The 25,939-nt window shown below is 39.7% G+C and overlaps 1 protein-coding gene across 2 annotated transcripts in view; it reads right to left on the reverse strand.

The window, feature by feature from the left end:
* Positions 1 to 24,484: 24,484 nt before the first annotated feature.
* ZFC3H1 (zinc finger C3H1-type containing) overlaps positions 24,485 to 25,939 on the reverse strand; it is a 63,302-nt gene continuing 61,847 nt past the window's right edge. For both annotated transcript variants that reach the window (XM_049883898.1, XM_049883897.1), the window contains exons 33-35: positions 25,802 to 25,841; positions 25,488 to 25,550; positions 24,485 to 25,358 (exon numbers count right to left, since the gene is read on the reverse strand). In XM_049883898.1, coding sequence (XP_049739855.1) covers positions 25,221 to 25,358; positions 25,488 to 25,550; positions 25,802 to 25,841 — 241 coding nt within the window. In that variant the 3' untranslated portion in view covers positions 24,485 to 25,220. The remainder of the gene's footprint in view (positions 25,359 to 25,487; positions 25,551 to 25,801; positions 25,842 to 25,939) is intronic.

Here is a 25,939-nt window from a genome sequence, read left to right on the forward strand (position 1 = left end):
TCATGATGTTGCTTACTGGTCTAGTTGTGAGGATATTTGTTTTCTTTATGTTGAGGTGTAATCCATACTGAAGGCTGTGGTCTTTGATCTTCATCAGTAAGTGCTTCAAGTCCTCTTCATTTTCAGGAAGCAAAATTGTGTCATCTGCATAATGTAGGTTGTTAATGAGTCTTCCTTGAATCCTGATGCCTCATTCTTCTTCATATACTCCAGCTTCCCGGATTAGTTGCTCAGCATACAGATTGAATAGGTCTGGTGAAAGAATACAACCCTGACGCACACCTTTCCTGATTTTAAACCACTCAGCATCCCCTTGTTCTGTCTGAACAACTGCCTCTTGACTATGTACAGGTTCCTCGTGAGCACAATTAACTGCTCTGGAATTCCCATTCTTCACAATGTTATCCATAGTTTGTTGTGATCCACACAGTCAAATACCTTTGTATAGTCAATAAAACACAGGTAAACATCCTTCTGGTATTCTCTGCTTTCAGCCAGGGTCCATCTGACACCAGCAATGATACTCTTGGTTCCACGTCCTCTTCTGAATCTGGCCTGAACTTCTAAAAGTTCCCTGTTGATATATCGCTACAGCCGCTTTTGAATGATCTTCAGCAAAATTTTTTTGTATATCATATTAATGATATTGCTCAATAATTTCTGCATTCAGTTGGATCACCTTTCTTGGGAATAGGCATAAATATGGATCTCTTCCAGTCAGTTGGCCATGTAGCTGTCTTCCAAATTTCTTGGCATAGATGAGTGAGCACTTACAGTGCTGCATCTGTTTTTTGAAACATCTCAGTTGATATTCCGTCAATTCCTGAAGGCTTGTTTTTCGCCAATGCCTTCAGTGCAGCTTGGATTTCTTCCTTCAGTACCATCGGTTCCTGATCATATGCTATCTCAAAATGGTCGAACATCAACTAATTTTTTTTGGTATAATGACTCTGTGTATTCCTTCCATCTTCTTTTGATGCTTCCTGCATCATTTAATATTTTCCCCATAGAATCCTTCACTATTGCAACTTGAGGCTTGAATTAGATAGTAGACAAGAACTATTTTAGGTGAAGGGAAGGACAACACACAATAGAGGAGAAGTCAGCACAACTGGACTAAACCAAAAGCAAAGAAGTTTCCTGAATACAATCAAACACTTCAAAGGCCAGAGTAGCAGGAACAGGGGTCTGGGGACTATGGTTTCAGGGGACATCTAGGTCAATTGGCATAACAAAATATATTAAGAAAATGTTCTTCATCTCACTTTGGTGAGTGGCATCTGGGGTCTTAAACATTAGCAAGTGGCCATCTAAGATTATCAATTGGTCTCAACCCACCTGGAGCAAAGAAGAATGAACAGCACCAAAGACACAAGGTAAATATGAGCCCAAGAGACAGAAAGGGCCACATGAACTAGAAACTACATCAGCCTGAGACCAGAAGAACTAGATGGTGCTCAGCCCTGATAGGAACGCAACAAAGAATCTCTGATGGAGTAGAACAGTGAGATACAGACCTCAAATTCTCATAAAAAGACCAGACAATAGTCTGACTGAGACTAAAGGGACGCCAGAGGTCATGGTCCCCAGACCCTCTGTTAGCCCTAGACTGGAACCATTCCTGAAGCCAACTCTTCAGACAGGGATTGAACTGGACTATAAGACAGAAAATGATACTAGTGAGGAGTGAGCTCCTTGGCTCAAGTAGACACAAGAGACTATGTGGGCAGCTCCTGTCTGGAGGTGAGATAAGAAGGCAGAGGTGGACAGGAGCTAGTTGAAAACACGGGGAATACAGGGTAGAGACAGGAGGAGTGAGCTGTCTCATTATGAGAGAGCAGCTAGGGGTACATAGCAAGGTATATACATTTTTGTTTGAGAGACTGACTTGGTTTGTAAACTTTCACTTAAAGCACAATAAATAGATTTTAAAAATACCTCTTACCCACTTAAAAAAAAAAAAAAGAGGTCTTTTACAGCCAATTTGCCAAATGCAATGCATCTTTTGATTTCTTGACTGTTGCTTCCATGGTTGTTCATTGTGGATCCAAGTAAAACAAAATCCTTGACAACTTCAATCTTTTCCCCATTTGTCATGATGTGGCTTATTGGTCCAGTTGTGAGGACTTTTGTTTTCTTTATGTTGAGGTGTAATCCATACTGAAGGCTGTGGTCTTTGATCTTTATCAGTAAATGCTTCAAGTCCTCTTCACTTTCAATAAGCAAGGTTGTGTCATCTGCATAACACAGGTTTTTAATGAGCCTTCCTCCAATCCTGATACCCTGTTCTTCTTCATAGAGTCCAGCTTCTCGGATTATTTACACACTCAGCATACAGATTGAATAAGTATGGTGAAAGGATACAACCATGACACACACCTTTCCCGACTTTAAACCACACAGTATCTTTGTTCTGTTCAAACAACTGCCTCTTGGTCTATGTACAGGTTCCTCATTACCACAATTAAGTGTTCTGGAATTCCCATTCTTCACAATGTTATCAATAATTTGTTATGATCCACACAGTCAAATGTCTTTGCATAGTCAATAAAACACAGGTGCACATCTTTCTGGTATTCTCTGCTTTCAACCAGGATCCATCTGACATCAGCAATGATATCCCTCATTCCATGTTCTCTTCTGAATCCGACCTGAATTTCTGGCAGTTCCCTGTCAATGTACTGCTTCAGCCACTTTTGAATGATCTTCAGCAAAATTTTACTTCAGTGTGATATTAATGGCATTGTTCGATAATTTCTGCATACAGTTGGATCATTTTTCTTGGGACTAGGCATAAATATGGATATCCTCCAGTCAGTCAGCCAGGTAGCTGTGTTCCAAATTTCTTGGCATAGACAAATGAGTACTGCCAGTGCTACATTTCAATAGGCATTCTATCAGTTCCTGAAGCCTTGTTTTTTGCCAATGCCTTCAGGGCAGCTTGGACTTCTTCCTTCAGTATCATAGGTTCCTGATCATATGCTACCTCCTGAAATGTTTGAACATCAGCCAATTTTTTTATTGTTGTTTTTCAGTGGCTCCATGTATTCCTTCTTCTTTTGTTGTTTCCTGTGTGGTTCAGTGTTTAGCCCATAGAATCCTTCACAATATCGCAACTTGAGGCTTGAATTTTTTTCTACAGTTCTTTCAGCTTGAGAAATGCCAAGCATGTTCTTCCCCTTTGGCTTTCTAAATCCATGTCTTTACACATGTCAATATAAAACTTTTCCTTGTCTTCTCGAGCTGCCCTTTGAAATCCATTCTACTATTTTACTTCATCATTTCTTCCATTTGCTTTAACTACTCAGTGTTCAAGAGCAAGTTTCATAGTCTCTCCTAACATCCATTTTGGTCTTTTCTTTCTTTCCTGTCTTTTTAATGACCTCTTGCTTTCTTCATGTATGATGTCCTGATGTCATTCCAGAACTCATTTGCTCTTCGGTCATTAGTGTTAATATGTCAAATCTATTCTTGAGATGGTCTTTAAATTCAGAGGGGATATACTCAAGGTCGTACTTTGGCTCTCATGGACTCTTTCTAGTTTTCTTCAGCTTTAACTTGAAATTGCATATGAGCAATTGATGGTCTGTTCAACAGTTGGCCTCAGGCTTTTTCTGACTGATGATATTAAGGTTTTTCATTGCCCCTTTCCACAAAAACAGTTGATTTGTTTCCTGTGTATTCCATCCAGTAAGGTCCAAGTGTATAGTCTCCTTTTATGTTGTTGAAAAAAAGTATTTGCAATGAAGAAGTCGTTGATCTTGCAAAATTCTATCATGTGATCTCTGGCATCTATCACCATGGTCATATTTTCCAACTACTGATCCTTTTTCTTTGTTTCCAACGTTTGTACTCCAACTGCCATTAACTATCAATGCATCTTGATTGCATGTTTGATCGATTTCAGCCTGCACAAGTTGGTAAAAATCTTCAGTTTCTTCATTTTTGGCCTTAGGGGTTGGTGTATAAGTTTGAATAATAGTCATACTAACCAGTGTTCCTTGTAGGTTTATGGATATTATTCTATCACTGACAGCATTGTACTTCAGGATAAATTTTGAAATGTTAGGAACTGTACCTACTACTAATTGCCTTGCCTCACTCTGAATCTTCCACTTCTACACTATAAGGGAAACAATATGATTGATCATTGTCCCTGTGGGGCAGAGCTTTGATGACTGGGCCATCTCAAGGACTATGGACAGGCTGTCTATAGGTCACATTACTCCTTCTAATTCAATTAGGTGATAGGGGAGGTCAAAGTCATGTGGTTAAGACCCTGATTATCTATGCTTAAGGAATACGCCAGAGTCACTTTTTTCTGCAAGGGACAATGGACAAGGATATTTTACAAAGGTCTGAGAGTAGTAGATGCTTGATTAGCCTGTTTTGTAAATGTGACTAAATTTGATTTTCCTTACTAAGGGAGATAGGTTGGAAGATACTTGTCCAATCCATGTCTCCATATTTGTAATTGCTTCCCAGCCCCAATCATGGGCTTGACCCAAGCCAGACCAATCAGATTTTCTTTCACAAGAATTTGGAATTAGGACACTAAGAGAGATTATGCTGAGAAGAGTGCTTGCTCTCAAAGATCAAACAGAATTTTGGCTAACATTAGCACCATGAGAAGCCAAAATTATGTGTATGTTTAAGTTTTGGGAAGCAGAAAAAGCTGTTCTGCAGAGGAAAAAAAAAATGGTGTAATAAGCAAAAAGAACTAGAAGAGGCTAAGCAACCCCATGAAAGATGGATTTTCTAGAAAGTTCCATTTCTTGGGTGGCCTGGTTTTGCTTTTTGTCCTATTCTTAGATGTCTAGGAAGTTGCTTGTTGTATTCTTTCAATAAACTATCTTGAATTTGAGCTAGCTTGAGGGGTTTTTTTTATTAGTGTCCCTAGCAAACGGGCCCCCTCCCCAACTAAAATGCCTACCCCTACTCTCCAAAATTTTTAAATACATTTATATTGTCTTTTTAAAATGCTGGATAGTCTTTTTGTCCTGTCTCCCCCAACCCAAGTACGGGTTCCACTGGCACAGGAAGAAAATAAAGCAGTGAACCACCAACTCCTCTGCAAATCAGTATTTTCTCACCAATTTGCTATGGTTACACATTTTGTGCATTATATTAGTTATATTTATGCAATATGAAAAACAAAATTAGCATTTATGTAAAATGGATACAGTACATGCCTGTTGCCATTGAGCTGATTCTGACTGTCAGCGACCCTGTAGGACAGAGTAGAACTGCCCCATAGGGTTTTCAGAGGAGTGGCTGGTGGATTCAAACTGCCAACCTTTTGGTTAGCAGCCTAGCTCTTAACCACTGTACCACCAGGGCTCCATACAGTGCACACAGATGGAATTTTTTACCTAAAACTCTAAGCTATTTAGAAAAAACAAAACAAAATCATCTCCCTTTCTGTTTCCAAATAGGAAATTTGGACAAAAAGAGTGGTAGATATAAGTGCTAGGGTTCTAGGGCCAGAGAGGCCTAGGCTTGAATGCTAGTGACATCATTTACCAGCTGGGTGACTTAGGGCATGTTATTTAATTCATCTAAATGGCAATTTCCTCATCTATAAAATGTGGATAAGAATAGTATCTACCTCACAGCTTAACCTAAATATTTATTAATATACAAAGTATTTAGTATATCATAAACCAAAAAACCAAACTGGTTGCCATTGAGTCGATTCTGACTCATAGAGACCCCATAGGACAAAGTAGAACTGTCCCATACAGGAGCGCCTGGTGGATTCAAACTGTTGACCTTTTGGTTAGCACCTGTAGCTCTTAACCACTATGCCATCAGGGTTTCTGGTATATCATAAGTGCTCAATAAATGTTTAGCTATTGTCTGGAGTTTGAGATGGCCCCCAAAATAGAACGTTTTTCCCTGCCTTTGTTCTGAATCTATTGGGGAAAAAAAGCGGGGGAAAGGGGGAACCAAGTGTAAGGCAGATGGAGATCAAACATCATCTTTATTACTGATAAAGCTTATAATGGAAAACAGGGTCTTTATGAGCAAGCAAGTAGGCTTCCTAATATTTAACCTGAGAATTAGGGAGACTTGCCCCCAAAGTCACAGAGAACATTCGAGCACCACAGACCTCCCCACGTAGGGGTGTGTTTCTGTAAAATAAGAGCATGGAAGAACAAAACCAGAGGTAACTTTCTTGTGGGCAGAAGAAAAGTCTGTGTTCCTCTTCTAAATTTTAATACGATAATTTTAAGTCCTTACCTTCCCTCAGGGAGAAGGTGCTGAGCAGATGGATGCTGCCTGGAGTGTTATACTAACAGAGCTCCCTCCACAGGGAAGGAAACACAGGGAGGGAGGAGCCTGCACCAGTATTTTGTTTCTTTAATTTAACCCAGTAGCTTTAACCTGAACACTGTGATCAGCCAGAAATGTAGCTATGCCCTCAGGGGAGAATATCAGCTGTGTTTAGGGTGGTCCTGTTTCCACCTTTGCAAAGCTGCTCCCCTACAGCAACAAAAGCTCCTTGTGATATCTTCCTGGAACAATTGCAAAGGAGAAGTGGCAGGGAAATTTGCCCCTAGAAGGTTCTATGATGCCATATATTCCAGAAGACCCTGGCTTTTCTAAGTTTTTGAATGTCCCAGACTTGCTTAAGACCAATGCAGTCTGTATGAAAACATGCACTCATCTCTAGACACCCCCTCTAAAAGCTTCAGTAATCTGGCAAGGTTAAAATTCCACACAGCTAAAGGCTTCAAGCCTCAGAATGGGTTTGGAAGGTTCCAGTAAATAGCATCCTTTTTCTCAGCCTGAGTTCTAAAAAAATACAAGAAATAAGAAAAAGTAATAAGGCAGATAAATATCAATCTATTTCATTTTCCAATAATAAACTTAGTATTGCACAATGTAGCTTAAATATCTAGGCAAATGGGTTTTCCAGAGTTAGACATATTCATTCTCCTCAGTAACAGGGAGCCTCCCTTCAGGGAGGTGTGCCCCTTCATGGTTACTCCTTGGAGCAGCAGAACTCATGGTACCTGTGGACAGCCTGGTTGAAAAAGAGAGGAAGGGGCTTACATGCAGGCCGGATTCCTCTCCCAAACTTACCAAAAAGATTTGTTACTCCTCCAGCCTTCAGAGAAGTCAGTGAGGGGGCTGAGAGGCCAGTACACTGACATTAATGAAGATTTCTCCGCAAAAAGGAAGTAATAGGAAAGAGGAATATTTTGTTACTACTAATAGCTATTTACATTTGTTACTAACTATATTTTAAGCAGGTACTTGCCCAGTAAAGCTAACCCATGAAAATTGTTGTTGTTGTGCCATTGAGTTTATTCCAACTTATAGCAACCCTAGAGGACAGAGTAGAACTGTCCCGTAGGGTTTTCAAGGGTATAATCTTTACAGAAGCCTACTGCTACATCTTTTCTCCCACAAAGAGGCTGGTGGGTGCGAACCACTGACCTTTCAGCAAGCATTTTAAGCACTGCACAACCAAGGCTCCTTACCCATGACAAAAAACCAAAAAAACAAATCTATTTGCTATCGAGTCAAGTCTAACCCATAGCGACCCTAGAGGACAGAGTAGAACTGCCCCATAAGGAGCAGCTGGTGGATTTGACCTGCCAACCTTTTGGTTAGCCACCATATCCCTTAACCACTACCCACGACAGTTAAAAAAAAAAAAAAATGCTGTTGAGTTGATTATAACTCATAGCAACCCATGAATAGTTAACCTTTACTCAGGATTTGATCGATGCAGGTGGTATGTTAGGTGCTCTTCCCACGTTACCTCATTTCATCCCTGTCTTACAGATGAGCAAGTTGTGGCACAGAAGTTAGTGGACTTGCCTAAATTCTTACTACTGAGTAAGTAGTGAAGCTGGTCCCAGAGACTCTTCTGTGATTTTCAAAGTATGATCCCTAGGAACTTGATAGAAATTCACATTCTTGCCTCCCGCCTCCCCCTACACTTACTGAATCAGAAATTCTGGGGGTGGAGCCCAACAATCTGTGTTTTAACAAGCCCTCCAGGTGATTCTAATACAAGGTCAAGTTTGAGAACCACTGCACACCACTATACTGCACACAGGAGTTAGGTCTTAAGTGGAAAACTGAGCTATCACTGCAAGGCAAGTGAGAAAAGGAAAAAAAAAAGGGGGGGGGGAAGGTGTCTATTCTGGGCCTAGAGGAAAGGGGAGTAGTGGAGGCACACAGGAGAATTTTTATTTCTTATTTAAAAAGAAAAAAAGTGAGTGAAAATGTTGACTAGAGCAATGACTACAAGGAATGTTTATATAAAAAAAATAAACTCCGTAAATATCTATATACTTTGTTTATATTTGTCTGCAAAGAATTTATGTAACACAAATTCAGATTAATTCAATTATTCAGTACACATTCGTTGAGCGGTAAGTTTGAGGGGCAATGTAATGTAGTGATTGAGCACTCAAGTTTTGAAGCCAGAAGGGCTGTGTTCAAATCCGAGCTCTAATTCTTACTAATTGTGTGACCTTGGGCAAGTTTCACCGCCCCCCCATCCTTCAAACTACTCATGTATAAAACGAAGTTAATAAAACAACCACTTTGCACTGCATTTGTCAACAAAGTTCACTTTCCAATTAACTATAAAAATCAGGAGTAAAATAAAGCATAAATATGTATTATAATAAAATATCCACATTATACAGTTGCTAAAAGGATTAAACAAGTCAATGTCTATAAAGTATTTAGAACAGTGCTTGACACATAGTTAAGACTCAATGTTAATTTTTGTCAGTGTCAAGCACTGTGGAAAAGGAACTATGTTTCATTCAGCTGTGCATGCCTTGTACCTAGTACAGCCTCTGGCAGGGAGAACAAAGTCAACTAATGTTGTTAAATTATACTAAATTGAAGACACATTGTTGCCTGCCTTCAAAGCTCAAAATATGAAGAGAGACAGAAGAAAAGGATGCATAAACCATAATACATATTTGTAAAATTTGCATTGAGCTGCATACAAAGTGCCATAGCATGAAGTAACCATTAATTCTGCTTGTGGGATAGGGAAGTAGGGGGAAAGGTGCAAGGGTAGGGGGTAGGAGAATGGGGGCAGGATGTGGATATCAGTGAAACTTCATGAAGACACCATCTAGCACATTTCACCACCATTATCTGATTAAATTCTCAAATTTTAAATTTCCATTCCATAGTAAGAAAAAGATCTCACTGGACATTTTGGACAAAACTTACTAGCCACTGAGAGGCTTATTGGAAGCAACAATAAGGAAAAAGTCCACAAGAAAAAAAAAAAAAAAGAAAGAAAAACTTGTGATTTTTACCCAAGGCTTTGTCCAAAGAAGAACAAAATTGGCCCTTTGGGGATAAGGAGGAGTCGTTCACTAAAATAGACCAAGTGTCATTGTTTCTGATTAACATAGCTTTGTTTCCCAGTGGAAAAATGAGAATTCCTAATATGCTGCTTTGTTACAATAATTTAAAAAAGATTGTGTAGTCAATTGTGCCTGCTACAATCTTGGGTATATTTTTACTCTGAATATCTTTGTAATGCAGAGAGAAGTTTAAATATTTTTCACATATGACTGAAGGGATTTATCCCAGCAAAACAATCAGTGGAGATGGACAAGCAATAGCTCTTGGACACAATTGGCCTTTACAATTTTGATAGTTTCTGGAATGTAGAGTAGGTAGATGGGTTACATAGAGACTCCACATACACAGGGCTGATTAAAAAGGCGACATCACCAGAAATAGCCCTGGTGGCATAAAGATTAAGTGCTCCACTGCTAACTGAAAGATTGATGGTTTGAACCCACACAGCAGTCCTACAGGAGAAAAGACCTGGCTCTCTGCTCCCATAAAAATTATAAACTAGAAAACCCTATGGGGCATTTTTACTCTGTCACATTGTGGTTGTTGTTGTTAAGTGCTATCCAGTTGGTTCTGACTCATAATGACCCTGTGTTCAACAGAACAAAACACTGCCGGGTCCTGAGTCATACTCACAATTATTATTATGCTTGAGCCCACTGTTGCAGTCACTGTGTCAATCCATCTTATTGAGGGTCTTCCTCTTTTCACTCACCCTCTGTTTTACCAAGCACGATGTCCTTCTGCAGGGACTGATCCCTCCTGATAACATGTCCAATTATGTGAGACACAGTCTTACCATCAATAAAACACAGGTAAACATCCTTCTGGTATTCTCTGCTTTCAGCCAGGATCCATCTGATATCAGCAATGATATCCCTGGTTCCCCGTACTCTCCTGAGTTTGGCTTGAATTTCTGGCAGTTCCCTGTCAAGGTAGTGCTGCAGCCATTTTTGAATGATCTTCAAGAAAACTTTACTTGAGTGTGATATTAATGACATTGTTTGATAATTTCCTCATCCAGTTGGATTACCTGTCTTGGGAATAGGCATAAATATGGATCATTTCCAGTCAGTTGGCCATGTATCTGTCTTCCAAAATTCTTGGGTAGACGAGTGAGCACTTCTAGCGCTGCCTCCATTTGTTGAAACATCTCAATTGGTATTCTGTCAATTCCTGGAGCCTTGTTTTTAAACAATGCCTTCAGTGAAGCTTGGACTTATTCTTTCATTACCATCAGTCCCTGATCATATGCTACCTCCTGAAATGACCGTATTTTGACCAGTTCTTCTTGATATAATGACTCTGTGTATTTCTTCCATCTTTTTTGATGCTTCCTGAGTAGTTTCTTATTTTCCCCATAGAATCCTTCAGTATTGCAACTCAAGACTTGAAATTTTTCTTCAGTTCTTTCAGCTTGAGAAATGCCAAGTGTATTCTTCCCTTTTGGCTTTCTATCACACGCCATTATAATACTTTACTCTGTCAAAATGGTGTTATGGATTGATCTGTGTCCCCAAAAAATATGTTATAAATTCTAGCCCCTATAATCCAAAACCACTGTTGTCAAGTCAATTCTGACTCATAGTGACTCTGTAAGACGGAATAGTACTGCCCTATAGAGTTTCCAAGGCTATAATCTTTACAGAAGCAGACTGCTGCATCTTTCTCCTGAGGATCGGCTGGTGGGTTCTAACTGCCGACCTTTCAGTTAGCAGTCAAAAGCTTAACCACAGCACAGCCAGGGCTCCTCCTAACCCCCGCGCCTGTGGTTATAATCCCATTTGGGAGTGAGGCTTCTTTGTTATGTTAATTGATAGTATTAGTGTAGAGTGGGTCTTAAATCAATCTCTTTTTACATGTAAAAGAGCAGATTAGGCAAGCAAAGCACAAATGGAGGGGAAAATACACACCACATGATTACCAAGGAACCTAGGAATAGAAGCTGAGAAGAGACTAGGACCTTCACCTGGGAGCTGACCGAGAAAGCATTCCCTGTATCAGGACTTCTACCCTCCCTCACTGTGAGAAAATTAATTTCTGCTTGTTAAAACCATCCACTTGTATTTCTGTTATAGCAGCACTAGATAACTAAGGGAAACTTTGGCACCAAGGGCGCTGCTCTAACATTTAGATACCTTAAATGTGGAAGAGGTTTTGCAATTGGGTAATGGATAGAATCTGGAGGATGTGCTTCACAATAAGGTCCTAGATTGCCTTCAAGAGACTATTTGTAAAATTATAGACATCAGAGACAATTCTAATGAGGGATTAGAAAGAAGTGAGGAGAATTATTGAGAAAGCCTCTATCATTTTAGATCATATATATGGCGCATCAATAGAACTTTGCTCCAAATGTGGATGTTAAATGAGCTTCTGCTGAGGCTTTAAAAAGAAAAGATGAACATGTAACTGGACAATGGAGTAAGGGCAATGCTTTTCATGCAGTGGCAAAGAACTTGTCTAAATTATGTCGAAATATTTGATAGAACTTGTAAGTGATGAATTTGGGTGTTTGGCTGAGGAAATTTCTAAGTAAGTTCTTAAAGAGGCAGCTTGGTTTCTCCTTGATGCTTACAATAGAATATGGGAAAAAAGAGATGGACTTAAAAATGAACAGTGCAATAGGAAATCAAAACTTAAGATTTGGAAAATTCTGTTGTACAAACTAAGGACATGTACGATAAAACTCTCAACAAGGATTTGATGATTCACTTTTTTTGTTAAAGAGATTAAGCCTGTGACTGAGGGATGCAATCAACTGCTGAAGCAAAAATCCCATCAGCTTAAACTGTTGCTGTTGTTAAGTGCTGTTGAGTCACTTCAAACATACAGCGACCCTATGCACTACAAAACAAAACCTTACCCGATGTTGTGCCATCCTCATGACCATTGTTATTCTTGAGCCCATTGTTGCAGCCACTGTGTCAATCTATCTCATTGAGGGTCTTCATCTTTTTCGATGACCCTCTACTTTACCATGCATGATATCCTTCTCCAGGGACTGGCCCTCCTGATAACATGTCCAAAGTATGTAAAATGAAATCTCGCCATCCTCACTTCTAAGAAGCATCCTGGTTGGACTTCTTCCAAGACAGATTTGTTCATTCTTTTGGCAGTCCATGTTATATTCAACATCCTTCAACACCATAATTCAAAGGCATTGATTCTTCTTCTGTCTTCCTTATTCATTGCCAAGCTTTCCCATGCATATGAGGCGATTGAAAACACCATGGCTTGGGTCAGGCTCAACTTAGTCCTTGAAGTGATATCTTTGCCTTTCAACACTGTAAAGAGGCCTTGTGCTGCAGATTAGCCCAGTGCAATGCATCTTTTGATTTCTTGACTGCTGCTTTCATGGGCATTGATTGTGGATCCAAGTAAAATGAAATCCTTGACAACTTCAATCTTTTCTCTGTTTATCATGATGTTGCTCATTGGTCCAGTTGTGAGGACTTTTGTTTTCTTCATGTCGAGGTGTAATCTATACTGAAGGCTGTGGTCTTTGATCTGGGTCAGTAAGTGCTTCAAGTCCTCTTCACTTTCAGCAAGCAAGGTTGTGTCATCTGCATAACAGAGGCTGTTAACGAGTCTTCCCCCAATCCTGATGCCCTCTTCTTCATATAGTCCAGCTTCTCGGATTATTTGCTCAGCATACAAATGGAACAAGTACGGTGAAAGGATACAACCATGACGCACATTTTCCTGATTTAAAATCATGCAGTATCCCCTTGTTCTATTTGAACAACTGCCTCTTGGTCTACTACAGGTTCCTCATTACCACAATTAAGTGTTCTGGAATTCCCATTCTTCACAATGTTATCCATAATTTCTTAAGATCCACACAGTCAAATGCCTTTGCATAGTCAATAAAACACAGGCAAATACCTTTCTGGTATTCTCTGCTTTCAGCCAGGATCCATCTGACATCAGCAATGATATCCTTCATTCCATGTCCTCTTAATTTCTGGCAGTTCTTGATGTACTGCCACAACCCCTTTTGAATGGTCTTCAGCAAAATTTTACTTGCATGTGATATTAATGATATTGTTTCATAATTTCTGCATTTGGTTGGATCACTTACTTGGGCATAGGCATAAATATGGATCTCTTCCAGTCGGTCGGCCAGGTAGCTGTCTTCCAAATTTCTTGGCATAGACCAGTGATAACTTCCAGCGCTGCATCCATTTGTTGAGACATCTCAATTGGTATTCCACCAATTTCTGGAGCCTTATTTTTCGACAATGTCTTCAGTGCAGCTTGGACATGCTTCCAGCGGCATTCAGTATTTTGCCCATAAATCCTTCTCTATCGCAACTCGAGGCTTGAATTTTTTCTTCAGCACTTACAGCTTGAGATATTCCAAGCGTGTTCTTCCCTTTTGGTTTTCTAACTCCGGATCTTTGCACATTTCATTATAATACTTTACTTTCTCCTCTCGAACCAGTCTTTGAAATCTTCTGTTCAGCTCTTTTACTTCATTATTTCTTCCCTTCACTTTAGCTATTAGACATTCAAGAGCAAGTTTCATAGTTTCTTCTGACATCTACTTTGGTCTTTTCTTTCTTTCCTGTCTTTTTAACAAGTTCTTGTTTTCTTCATGTATGATGTCCTTGATGTCTTTCCACAACTTGTCTGGTCTTCAGCCATTAGTGTTCAATGTGTCAAATCTATTCTTGAGATGGTCTCTAAATTCAAGTGGATATACTCAAGGTCATACTTTGGCTCTCATGGAGTTGTTCTAATTTTCTTCCGCTTCAACTTGAACTTGTATATGAGCAATTGATAGTCTGTTCCACAGTCAGCCCCTGGCCTTGTTCTGAGTGATGATGTCGAGCTTTTCCATCACCTTTTTCTACAGTTGTAGTTGATTTGATTCCTGCATATGCCATTTGGCAAGGTCCAAGTGTATAGCTGCCAGTTATGTTGTTGAAAAAAGGTACTTGCAATGAAGAAGTCATTGTCCTTGCAAAATTCTACCATGCTCTCTCCTATATCTTTCTATCAGCAAGGCCATATTTTCCAACTATGGATCCTTCTTTGTTTCCATCTTTTGCATTCCAATCACCAATAATTATCAATGCATCTTGATTGCATGTTCAATCAATTTCAGACTGCAGAAGTTGGTAAAAATCTTCAATTTCTTCATCTTTGGCCTTAGTGGTTGTTGTGTAAATTTGAATAATATTCGTATTAACTGGTCTTCCTTGTAGGTGTATGGCTATCATTCTATTACTGATAGCACTGCACTTCAGGATAGATCTTGGAATGTTCTTTTTGACAATGAATGCAATGCCATTCCTCTTCAATTTGTCATCGCCAGCATAGTAGACCATGTGATTATCCAATTCAAAATGGACAATACTTGTGTATTTCAGCTCACTAATGCCTAGGATATCGATGTTTAAGTGTTCCATTTCATTTTTGACAGCTTCCAATTTTCCTAGATTCATACTTCGTACATGCCACATTCCAAATATTCATGAATACTTGCAGCTGTGTCTTCTCGTTTTAAGTCGTTGTGCCACATCAGCAAATGAAGTTCCCAAAAGCTTGACTCCATCTGTGTCATTAAGGCCTGTTCTATTTTGAGGATGCAGTTCTTCTCCAGTCATCTTTTGAGTGCCTTCCAACTTTAGGGGCTCATCATCTGGCACTACACCAGACAATGTTCTGCAGCTATTCATAAGGTTTTCATTGGCTAAGATTTTTTCAAAAGTAGACTGTCAGGTCATTCTTCCTAGTCTGTCTTAGTTTGGAAGCTTAGCTGAAATCTGTCTGCCATGGGTGACCCTGCTGATATTCGAATACTGGTGGCATAGCTTCTAGCATCACAGCAACACTCAAGCCCCCTGTGATGGTTAAGATTGTGTGTCAGCTTGGCTGAGCCACGATTCTCAGTGTTTTGGCAGTTGTGTAATGTTGCAATCACTTCCCTGTTGAAATTTGATACACGATCATCCCATGATATAATCTGCTGAGTGGTACTGGTCGGGGCAGGTCCTGTGGCAGCTCACTGCCCCCTCAGCCTTCATCTCTCCACTCTCCTCCAACTACTTCCTTCCTGCTCACCTTTCCGGGGTCTTTTGATTGTTCTAGATCCTGCAGCTGGCTCCTGTTCGTCTGCTCTTGGGACTTGAGCTAGCAGCTTGCCTGCCGATATTGAGCTTCATCAGATCTTCACAGCCTACTGCATCCCTGCTGTCTGGCCTGCTGATCTTGGTTTCGCCAGCCCCTGCAGCTCTTTTTTGCCCCATGGACTTGGGACATTACCCAGCCTCTAAAAACTGTGTGAGCCATTTCCTTGATATAAATCTCTCCATATATATATACACACACATGCTTCACTGATTTTGCTTCTCTAGAGAATAGAGAACCCAGCCTAAGACACCCTCACGGTATGACGAACTGACAGACGTGTGAAAAAGACAGTACAAAATAAAGGAAAGCTGCCTGCCTCCTAGAATTCTACAGACCCTAAGTGGACCAATGTAGCGACTTGGTTCCAAGTATATGTTGACTTCCAAGAAAAGAAAAGGACCATCCCTGGAGCAGTTTGGAGATCAGCAGGACTGTTGGAAGGAGCACAGGAAGCAAGGCTGCCTAGGCTTCAAAGGGTGGATCCACAGCCTTCTAGGTTTCAAAGTGTCAGACCTCCCTCAACTACATTCTGGAGTGTGGGCCAAGAGAATGGTGCCACCACCTAAAGCTGAGAGGGTGGGGCTGCCATGCTCAAGAGGCAGAAGAATGGTGCCTATTGGGGCTGAGGGGATAGGATTGTGACTCAGGTGGACTAGGAGAATGGGGCTGCCGTAAGCCAAATGAGCTGAGTGGCTGTCCCAATGGGTCTGGGAGGTGGGGCTGAAGTGTAGGGCTGAGGGAACTCCATCCAGAATACAACGCATGACCAAAACCCAGAGTCTGGAGAGTGGGGCCATTTCCCAGGTGGTCCCAGAGAACAGAGGATTATTTTCAAGCCTTGAAAAAGCTAATGTAATTTGTTCTGCTGGGTTCTAGACTAGCTTAGTGCCCATTATTCCTTCTTTCCCTCCACTTTCTCCCATTTGCAATGGAAATGTCTACCTTGTGCCTATTATACCATTGTACTTTGGAAGCAGATAGCTTGTGTTCTAGATTTCACAGGTTCATAAATGAAGAGGAATTGTACCCCAGGATGGAATACATCTCAAGTATCAGCCATATTTGATTTAGATAATTCAGATGAGATTTTGAACTTGAAGTGGATTTAAGTTTTTGAGGTAATGGGGTGAATGTGTTTTGCATGTGGGAAGGACATGAATTTCATGGAGTCAGTTGGTGAAATGTTATGGATTGAACTGTGTCCTCAAAAATGTGTTGTAAATCCTAACTCCCATACCTGTGGTTATATAGGTATGTGCTGCTTAATGTCCCAATATGTTCTGTGAAATAGGACATTATGTGATTTGGACATTGTGTGAACACCTGCGTCCGTGGGGCCAGGGTTCTTGGGTGCAGTGGTTCAGGGGGCTGCTGTGCATGTGTTGCCACCAATTGACTCTGACTCGTTGCAACTCTATAGGACAGAGTAGGACTGCCCCATAGGGTTTCCAAGGAGTAGCTGGTAGATTCAAACTGCTTTCCATTTGGTTTGCAGCCGAACTCTTAACCAGTGCGCCAGCAGTGAGGCAGTATAAGTGTCAGGTCTGTCTTAAATCAATCTCTTTTGAGATATAAAAGCAGATTAAGCAAGCAGGGATGGAGGAAGATAGACGCCATGCCACATGAAGATCGCCAAGGAATCTAGGACGAGAAGCTGAAAAGAGACAAAGGTCTTCCCCCCAGAGCAGACACAGAGCCAGCAACCTGAATCCAGACTTCTAACTTCCTAAACTGTGAGAAATAAATTTATGTTTGTGAAAGCCACCCACTTGTGGTATTTCTGTTATAGCAGCACTAGATAACTAAGACACATGGGGTCACTTTGAGGCAAAATCCTCCACAGCACCCAACAACATAACCAGAAGCAGAACAACGAATCAATCAGCATGTAGATAAGTGGTTAGTGCAGTCTTTCTGTATTCCAGACATTTAAATAGGAGTGCCTGTGATTGGGAACATCTTAAACAATAAAATCTATGCATGTCTCTCCAGTCCTCTCTATCCCACAGCAACGCTTCTCAAATTTCAATGTGCATAAAATCACCTAGGGATCTTATTAAAATACAGATTCTGATTCAGCAGGTCTGGGGTGGGGTCCAAGATTCTGCATCTCCAACAAGCTACCAGGTGTTCCTGAAGCTGCAGATCCAGAACCACGTGCAGTAGTCAAGGTTTAGGTCATTATAATCTTCTCTTCAGCACATTCCCCACATTGAGGAATCTCCAGCTGAAAGAGCCATGCTCTCTTCATCTCTTTGAGTGCCATCCCCATCCATCAACACCATTGTTTCAAAACCTTCATTATAGCTTTATTTTGCCAAATTAATATCAGTCCAAACTTAATCTTGACTATGCCACTTTATTTGTCCCTACTTGTTCTTCCTTCCTCTCAGGAAAATGTTTTTTAGTCAAGTAATTAGACCCCACCACCATCACAAACCTTTTATCGTTATACTAAAACACTACCCTAACCCAAATTTCCAAGCTTTCTGTCCTCAAATTCTATAATCTCATATCTGCCGTGGCTAGCTAATGCTATTATTTACAATGTTCCAGGCACCTTCATGATCTTATTTTACTCTCACAATCCCAAGTGAGATAAGTACTTGTATTAAATCCATTTTACAAAACAAATGTTGGTTTAGAGGATTTAAGTAGACGTTCTCAAGATCACGGAAACCCTGTAGGCATAGTGGTTAAGAGCTACACCTGCTAACCAAAAGGTCAGGAGCTCAAATCCACAGGAGCTCCTTGGAAACTCTGTGGGGCAGTTTTACTCTGTCCTATAGCATCACTATGAGTAGCAATCAACTGCAACTGGTTTTTTTTTTTGTTGTTGTTGTTGGTTTCCCAAGATCATATAGCCAGGATTTGAATCCAAGGTGAACCCAAAGAGAATTTAAGCACTGTTCCTATACTTTCTTCTCTGAAACTTGTCTTCTCAGCCCCACCCCCTACATATGTAAACATGCAACTATCTCACAGCCCAACCTTCCATACTTCTCAGCTTCAACATAAAGTTACTACTCAAGTCACTTATTTCTGTAGCTGCAAGAATTTACTCTATTTTCTGCCTTGGTTTTAAATGAGCTAATTGATGATGTCATGTTCTTCAGGCATAGGTCCACAAGTGTTTAGCTGGATTTAGTTAACCTATTATGTTTTTTGGAAACTCTGGTGGCGTAGCCGTTAAGTGCTACAGCTGCTAACTGAAAGGTTGGCAATCCGAATCCACCAGGCACTCCTTGGAAACACTATGGAGCAGTTCTATTCTGTCCTATAGGGTCGCTACAATTTGGAATCGACTCGACAGCAACAGGTTTTTTTTTTTTTTAATTATGTTTTCAGATAACAAGAACTACTGAATCCCTGTTATTTTGGGGATGAGGAATGAGGCACTGAATTTAGATAGAAGGTTGTTGTATTTCTTATGAAGCAGTAACTCATGCTTCAGGATTGCTAGGATCATATGTCCATCAACTGAGAATTATGAAATTGTCATTTTGACATATCATTGCCCTCAAAATTTTGGAAAACGATTCCAAACCCATCATAAAATATCTTTTAAAAGATATTTTCTGTAATGCAACACCCCTAAGGTAAGTGCACATATTTCCATATTTCAAAGATGTAGTCAAGGAGAAATGAAATGGCCTGTCATCATTACACAGCTAGTGGTGGAGCCTAATGTAATATTCAGATCTTTTAGATGTGTTTTCATAATTCACATTGGTTCACACTCTATTTTCTGAAACTATTTCTTCACAGCTCCATTTCAACCAGCACAAAGTGCCAAATCTATCCAGTCATAAATTTGACCACATGATGTGCCAAACTGAGTGTTTGTTTTGGCCTTGGCAGCAGATGCCCTGATTATACCCATTAATGCAAACAGCTCTCAGTCCTCTCTATCACTTTCCTAATTGGTTCAATACCCTTAGGCTGCTGGCTATCATTCTCTTTCATAAGTCTTACTTCACTAGGTAAAAGCGTTTTCAAGATGTAATTTTCCTGAATGACAGCACAATATTGTAAATCCACCTTTGATTTTGCTTGAGTTGATAATCAGTTTTCAAGTTACCAAATAAAGGGCAAATGCAGTACATACTCTTTAAGAATGGTTGAGAGAGCCGTTTTCATTTTTAGATTTTTACTTAATTCACAGAAGGTAGCCCTTGAAGATATGTTTACATTTTGGATGGCCTCCAAATTTTATTAGTCTTGCATAAAAGTATTTGTTATTCTATGGTATTTGTGATGTAATTGGCTCACATATTTTTAACATTCTCTCTTCACCGTCTTCTACGCAATGTTTTAAGCGGGAGAAAAAAAATTCAGACTCACAAGTGCTCACCACAAAATCACATTACTTAAGACCAATTATATTGGCCTCAGATGTTCTGGAACTTCTGCTTTACTCATGAAACCAGGAAGCAATTATTCCTTCTAAGCTTCCTTGTGCAAATCATTTTGCTCCCCAACTGAACTATTTTATTCCTGGCTTTACCTACTTCCATGTTGTTCTGGAGTGAATTGCGTTCCCCAAAAACGTATGTCAACTTGGCTAGGCCGTTATTGCCAGTATTGTGTGATTTTCCTATGTGTTGTTTATCTATAGGGTCGCTATGAGTCAGGAATTGACTCTATTGCAGCAGGTTTGGTTTTTTTTGTGTGTTCGTAAATCCTACCTCTATGTTAATGAGGTGGGATTTGCGGCAGTTATGTTAATGAGGCAGAACTCAATCTACAAGATTAGGTTATGCCTTAAATCAATTTCTTTTGATATATAAAAAAGAGAAGTGAGCAGAGAGACATGGGGACCTCACACCACCAAGAAAAGAGTGCCAGGGGCAGAGCGTGTCCTTAGGCCCCGGGTACCTGCACCCAGAGGCTCCTAGACCAGGGGAAGATTGATGGCAAGGACCTTCCCCAGAGCCAACAGAGAAAATGCCTTCTCCCAGAGCTGGCACCTTAAATTTGGACTTCTGGCCTCCTTAACTGTGAGAAAATAAATTTCTTTGTTAAAGACATTGCTGTTATAGCAGCACTAGAGAACTAAGACACGTGTAGATTACAAACATTTATGTATTTGGGCTAAAACATACTGTTTGAAAAAAATGAGTTTAAAGCACTGAACTCTTTGGGCCATCTCATATCTTTGGGTGGTTCTTCTATGTAGACATTGAAAAAATAACCATGATTCTTAAATGAAGAGTAATAGAACATAATTTGTAACCTTTACTGGGAATGACACAGTACCACTAATAAATGTTGAAAAAATAAAAAACCTAACCCGCTGCCACTGAGTCAATTCCAACTCGTAACAATCCCACAGGACAGAGTAGAACTGCCCCAAAGAATTTCCAAGGAGCAGCTGGTGGATTCAAACTGCTGACCTTTTGGTTAGCAGCCATAGCTCTTGTCACCATAAAGTAGCAAGAAATTTAAAATAAAAAAAGTAAAGCTAGTAGTAAACCCCACTGCTGTGAATTCCAATTCATAGTGACCCTAGAAGACAGCTCCACAGGGTCTCCAAGGCTGTAAATCTTACAGAAGCAGACTGTCACATCTTTCTCCCATGAAGCAGCTGGTGGGTTCAAACTACCAACCTTGTGGTTAGCAGCCAAGCACTTCAACAGCTGCACCCCCTGGACTCCTTAAGCTAGTCCTAGGAGTTGTAATTCCAATCAGACCTTTCACATCAAGGCTGTTTAAACTGGGTTAATTTCAACACTGGAGCCTGATATGATTATTCTTGGCCGGTCATGCACATGGATTTTGAAGTACAAGGTACCCCAAGAGGATTCTCTTCTAGACAGATGAGGCTATTTTTTATGAAAAATCTTAAAATGCGGGTTTTAAAACTCGTGTTAATCCTTCTACAATGTTCAGGTATAAGTGGCACATAATTTTTGGAAATAGTATTAACCAGTTGCTGTTGAGTCAATTTTGACTCATGGTGGTGACCTCATGAGTGTCAGAGAGAAGTACGCTCCATAGGGTTTTTCAATGGCTGATTTTTCACAAGTAGACGGCCAGGCCCTTCTTCTGAGGTGTCTCTGGCTGGACAGGAACCTCCAGTCCAAGTGCATTAACTGTTTGCACCACCCAGGGACTCCAGAAATAACATTACTGTTCCCACTTTTTCCTCATCCTATTTTCTGACTTAACCAATAGTTCACTTCCATCCAGAGGACGTTCCTGATCCCCAGCTCAAGCTGGGAGCCCCTTTAGAGATACTGGCTTTGCATATACTATTCTGCTGCTATTAGACTGTAAGTACCTTTGGAACCCCTTTATTCATTTCTGTACTGACAGTGCTTGTAAGAGCTCAAATTCATTCTGGAAGGAAAAAATGCCTGATCCTCTTCTGAAACTGTTGTGGGATCCCTCTTGGGAAGGTCACTAAGTTGAGACAAATTCTGTATTCATTTTACCATCTGTAAAAGATACACATTTCCATTATCTCTCTCAAAGATGTGAGGAAAAAAGTCTGTTCACATTTACGGCAGTTATCTCTATCAAATAGTGCTTAAAAAGTACTGCATACCTATTACTGAGAATGGTTATGTGAATAAAGGTGGAGAATGAAGAGGTGGCTGTTCACTGAGCCCTGATCCCTAAATGTGAAATGCACAACTGAGGAACACCTGCAGAAAATGGAGGGGACTTTTTGGTGGCATATGGAATAGAACCCTAAAGAAACAAAAAAACTTCCTCAGCTTAGCTCTACCAACTACAGTAAGAAGCACCACAGCTTGGAAAGATAAAAGATATACACCCAACTGTGAGGACCAAAAAGGAGGTATCAGGAATACTAGAAATCTGTCTTTTCTGGAACAGTGCTTGTTCTAAATTACTTTGTATAATAATTACCATTAATTTGCATTGAGAGGCAATGATACATTTACAGGCATACTTTCCAAACCTGAAAGGTCACCAAAATTGTATTTCCCTGTCCTTCCCTCAGAGCCCTGGTGGCACAGTGGTTAAGAACTTGGCTGCTAACCAAAAGGTTGGCAGTTTGACTCCACCAGCTGCTCCTTGGAAATCTTATGGCTCTGTCCCTACAGGGTCACTATGAGTCGGAATCGACTCAACGGCTACAGGTGTTCTGTCTTTTCTTTTTTAATGGGTCTTTCCCGCACACTAATGTTAACACATAGATGTAAAAGGAGATTTAAGGAAATTATGACTTATCTGTGAACACCTGACAGCTTTAACCAAGAATACTGGCTTTGCTTTGAACATTCTAACCACATGTTCCTGCTTTTTCAACAACCATGAACAAACTAAATATTTGAACTACAATCTTCAATAAAGTCCCTCTATATTTGTTGTCTGTCTTAATCACCTGTTTTGCTTGTCTGCTTAGTGCTTTTAGCTCTCAGATGTTGCACCTGGAGATTCTTGCTTGCTTTATGATGTAGGTTTATATGCCCTTTAATTGAAAGCAAACCGCCTTAGATAATTCAGTGACAACAATGTTACAAGGTCCACTTTCCGTTAAAAGGCAAATAGAAATATTAGGCTATGTTCTCTAAATGAAGAAAAAAACATAAAAATACATTGCAACCTGCCACTCCATTTCCTTTGCCAGAGATAAAAACCTGACAGCCTAAAAAGCCTCTTTTGTTGTGTTTCTCTAACCCCCATCCCCCACTCCCTACCCCCCCACCCCCCAAGAGTGGTGGGAGTGGTGGTGTGAGGAATCACATTTCTCCATGACTAGGCTTTTCCCACCATATGACAGTACTCTCTCTGCCCAAAGAAAAACTTTAATCAGTAAAATGTATTCCTGTCATGGTAATAACCGTATCAACTTTAACCCTAAGTTTTGTTTAATATTTTAACTATTACCTGTTGAAAAGCACATCATTAAAAACAAGTAAAACTGAATATGGAAGGATATCAGGAGCATTTACTGGCTCTTAGGCAGTGTTTGCTATTTTTATGTGGAGGTTAAAGTGAATTCTTAAATACAGAAGAAAAGGTGACCTAAGAGGGAATCTTTAAGGCATGTAACTTTTATAAGAGAGCTTCATGATTTTAAACAGCAATGTGACAACTGATCAAAAAGGAAATAGCTACTCAACATACGCTAGGGCCCCTGCCTTTATGCATAAGAGATATGTGAATGGTGACCCCTGGAATTGTTATGGTGTATAGTCTGTATGGCTGTACCCCTGGAATTGTACACGTCGCCTGAGTGGAACCCTGCATATACCAATGCAAAGGACTCTTACAAAGATGTACAAGTTTGCCTACCATTTCACAGGGCTGCTCCTCTGCCTTCAACATTAGATTGCATGTGGCTGTTAAGACCAGATTTGTGGCAGTATGTGTGTCACTGACAACTTTTTCTGCCAAGTGCAGACAACCCAATATAGACTGAAGGGAAAACAAAACAAAAACAAGGTATCCTCTATATCTGGTCATCGTGGTATGTTCATATGACAACACGTCACTAAGCAAACCATTCAAACGACAGTTGGAATGCAGCTTCTAAAAACTATGGTTTTGAGAACAAGGAATTTAATGGTAATACAAACCTAACAGTTCACTGTCCTCAAAACAGAATAGGGCCGATCTTCTCAAAAATTAAAAAGTCATTGAATGGTGGGGAGTATCTTAGAAAGGGATAGTGATAATGGTTGTACAACATGGGGATTATAATCATGTCACCAAATAATACATGTAAAAATTGTTGAATCAGTAAATGTTTGGTTATGTGTACTTTTTACCACAATAATAATCTTTAAAAAGTCACTGAAGTTTTCTTTATAGGAAAGTAGGCTCAGTGTAAGAAAATACGGATATAGTTATGATGACTAACCACACTTTCTACTTCAACCCTTTCCCGAGTGTGAAAGTGAATAAAGACAGCAACATTTAAAAAAAAAAGTTAACTTATATTCAAAATATTTTGTATATAAACAATTTTAATACTACAAAGTAGTATTTCAATACAAAGCAGTTCAATATTAACTGTTCTTTAAACTGTTAAACTTTATTATAAATTAAAATTTCTTTACAAAAAAATTGCACATAATATTTGACCACTCTTAGGTTCTGATGCACTGGCATTTGCAATAGTTTCTTTTATCTTCAAGTTAAACAGTCTCAGCAAGGAGTCCAAAACGTAGAAAGGGCAATAAACAACCCTGTTAGAGCAACTCAAGTGCAACTAGCAGACTTGTGGCCATGGCAGTTACACTTTCCTTAAAGATGGACTGCTTAAGTTTTAAATCCTGAAATAAAGAATCTCGAAAGATTTAAAAAGGAAGAACCAAAAGGGACTGCCTGCTTTTTACTGTAAACACAGCCCTAGAAATTAAACCCCAAACAAGAATCTCTCAGGCATCAGAGAGTGTCAAGTGAATCAGGAATAGTACAACATAAAAGGGCAGAAAGTAAAAAATAAAAACGAAAACAAAATGAAAATAAATGTCAGTCACTTTGAGGAACTATACTTACGTACATGATGTTATGAGAATCTGGCTGGGCCTAGAAGCAGGCCAAACAGGAAGTTCATTTATCCAACCGAAGAGGGTTATGTTCATTGCTTCCGGTTTTGAGGATAGAATATTGTAGGGGACTTGATATGATCAGTAATGCTTGTCTGCCTTACACAGACCTTAGCCAGGGATCAGCCTAATCTTGAAGGATCATTCAAATAACTTTGGCAATTATTATAAGGACTTAAAACTGACTGCACCCAGTGTTCAGTGATTCTTGCTTTCTGTTTTGTTACTGTTTAAATTTAAGAGCTCATTTAGGCTGACTCCAATCTCTTGGCACTTGGAAACTAGTTTTCTCAGGTTATCAGTTTTACCTCCTTCTGATGCTTCAAACAAGAGTTGCTGTAAAAGACAGGGAAGCATATAAGTAAGATTTAGCTAGAGTCTGAGCATCACCACATCAATGGATATGGCACATGCAGAAAATTTATAGGAAAACTTCAAGATGAAATAAAAGATAAAAAGCATTACATCTTTCCACAGTGATGCACAAAGAGGTAACTTCTGTAAGGCTCTCTGATATAAACGGTGGACCTATAAAACAGATATAAACACAATTCCGTCAGGAAACATGATGAAAAACACCTTGGTAATCCTAACTGTTTAGAGAACAGTATTTCACAATATAATAACATCCGAGATAAAATGATTACGTTGGGTTTTGGAGTTTCCAAATATTTAGAGTTCTTAGAATGATAACTTTTATGCTTTAATCCTTCAAAATTGAACAAAAGGGGTAAAATAGCTTAAAAATATGACCCATCTGATATATAGTGATGGCTTACCTCTCTTTGTCCCTTTAGAACAATCTCAGCAGCAATGGCTCTAAGATAAAAAGGAATATAGAAAAAGGAAAAGAAAATTTATATATCTCTGAAAAAAATGAGATACCACCACTGGCAGAATACTGACTGTGGGAATCT

Source organism: Elephas maximus, chromosome 4 (genome assembly GCF_024166365.1).
Source record: "Elephas maximus indicus isolate mEleMax1 chromosome 4, mEleMax1 primary haplotype, whole genome shotgun sequence".
NCBI classification, from domain to species: Eukaryota; Metazoa; Chordata; class Mammalia; order Proboscidea; family Elephantidae; genus Elephas; species Elephas maximus.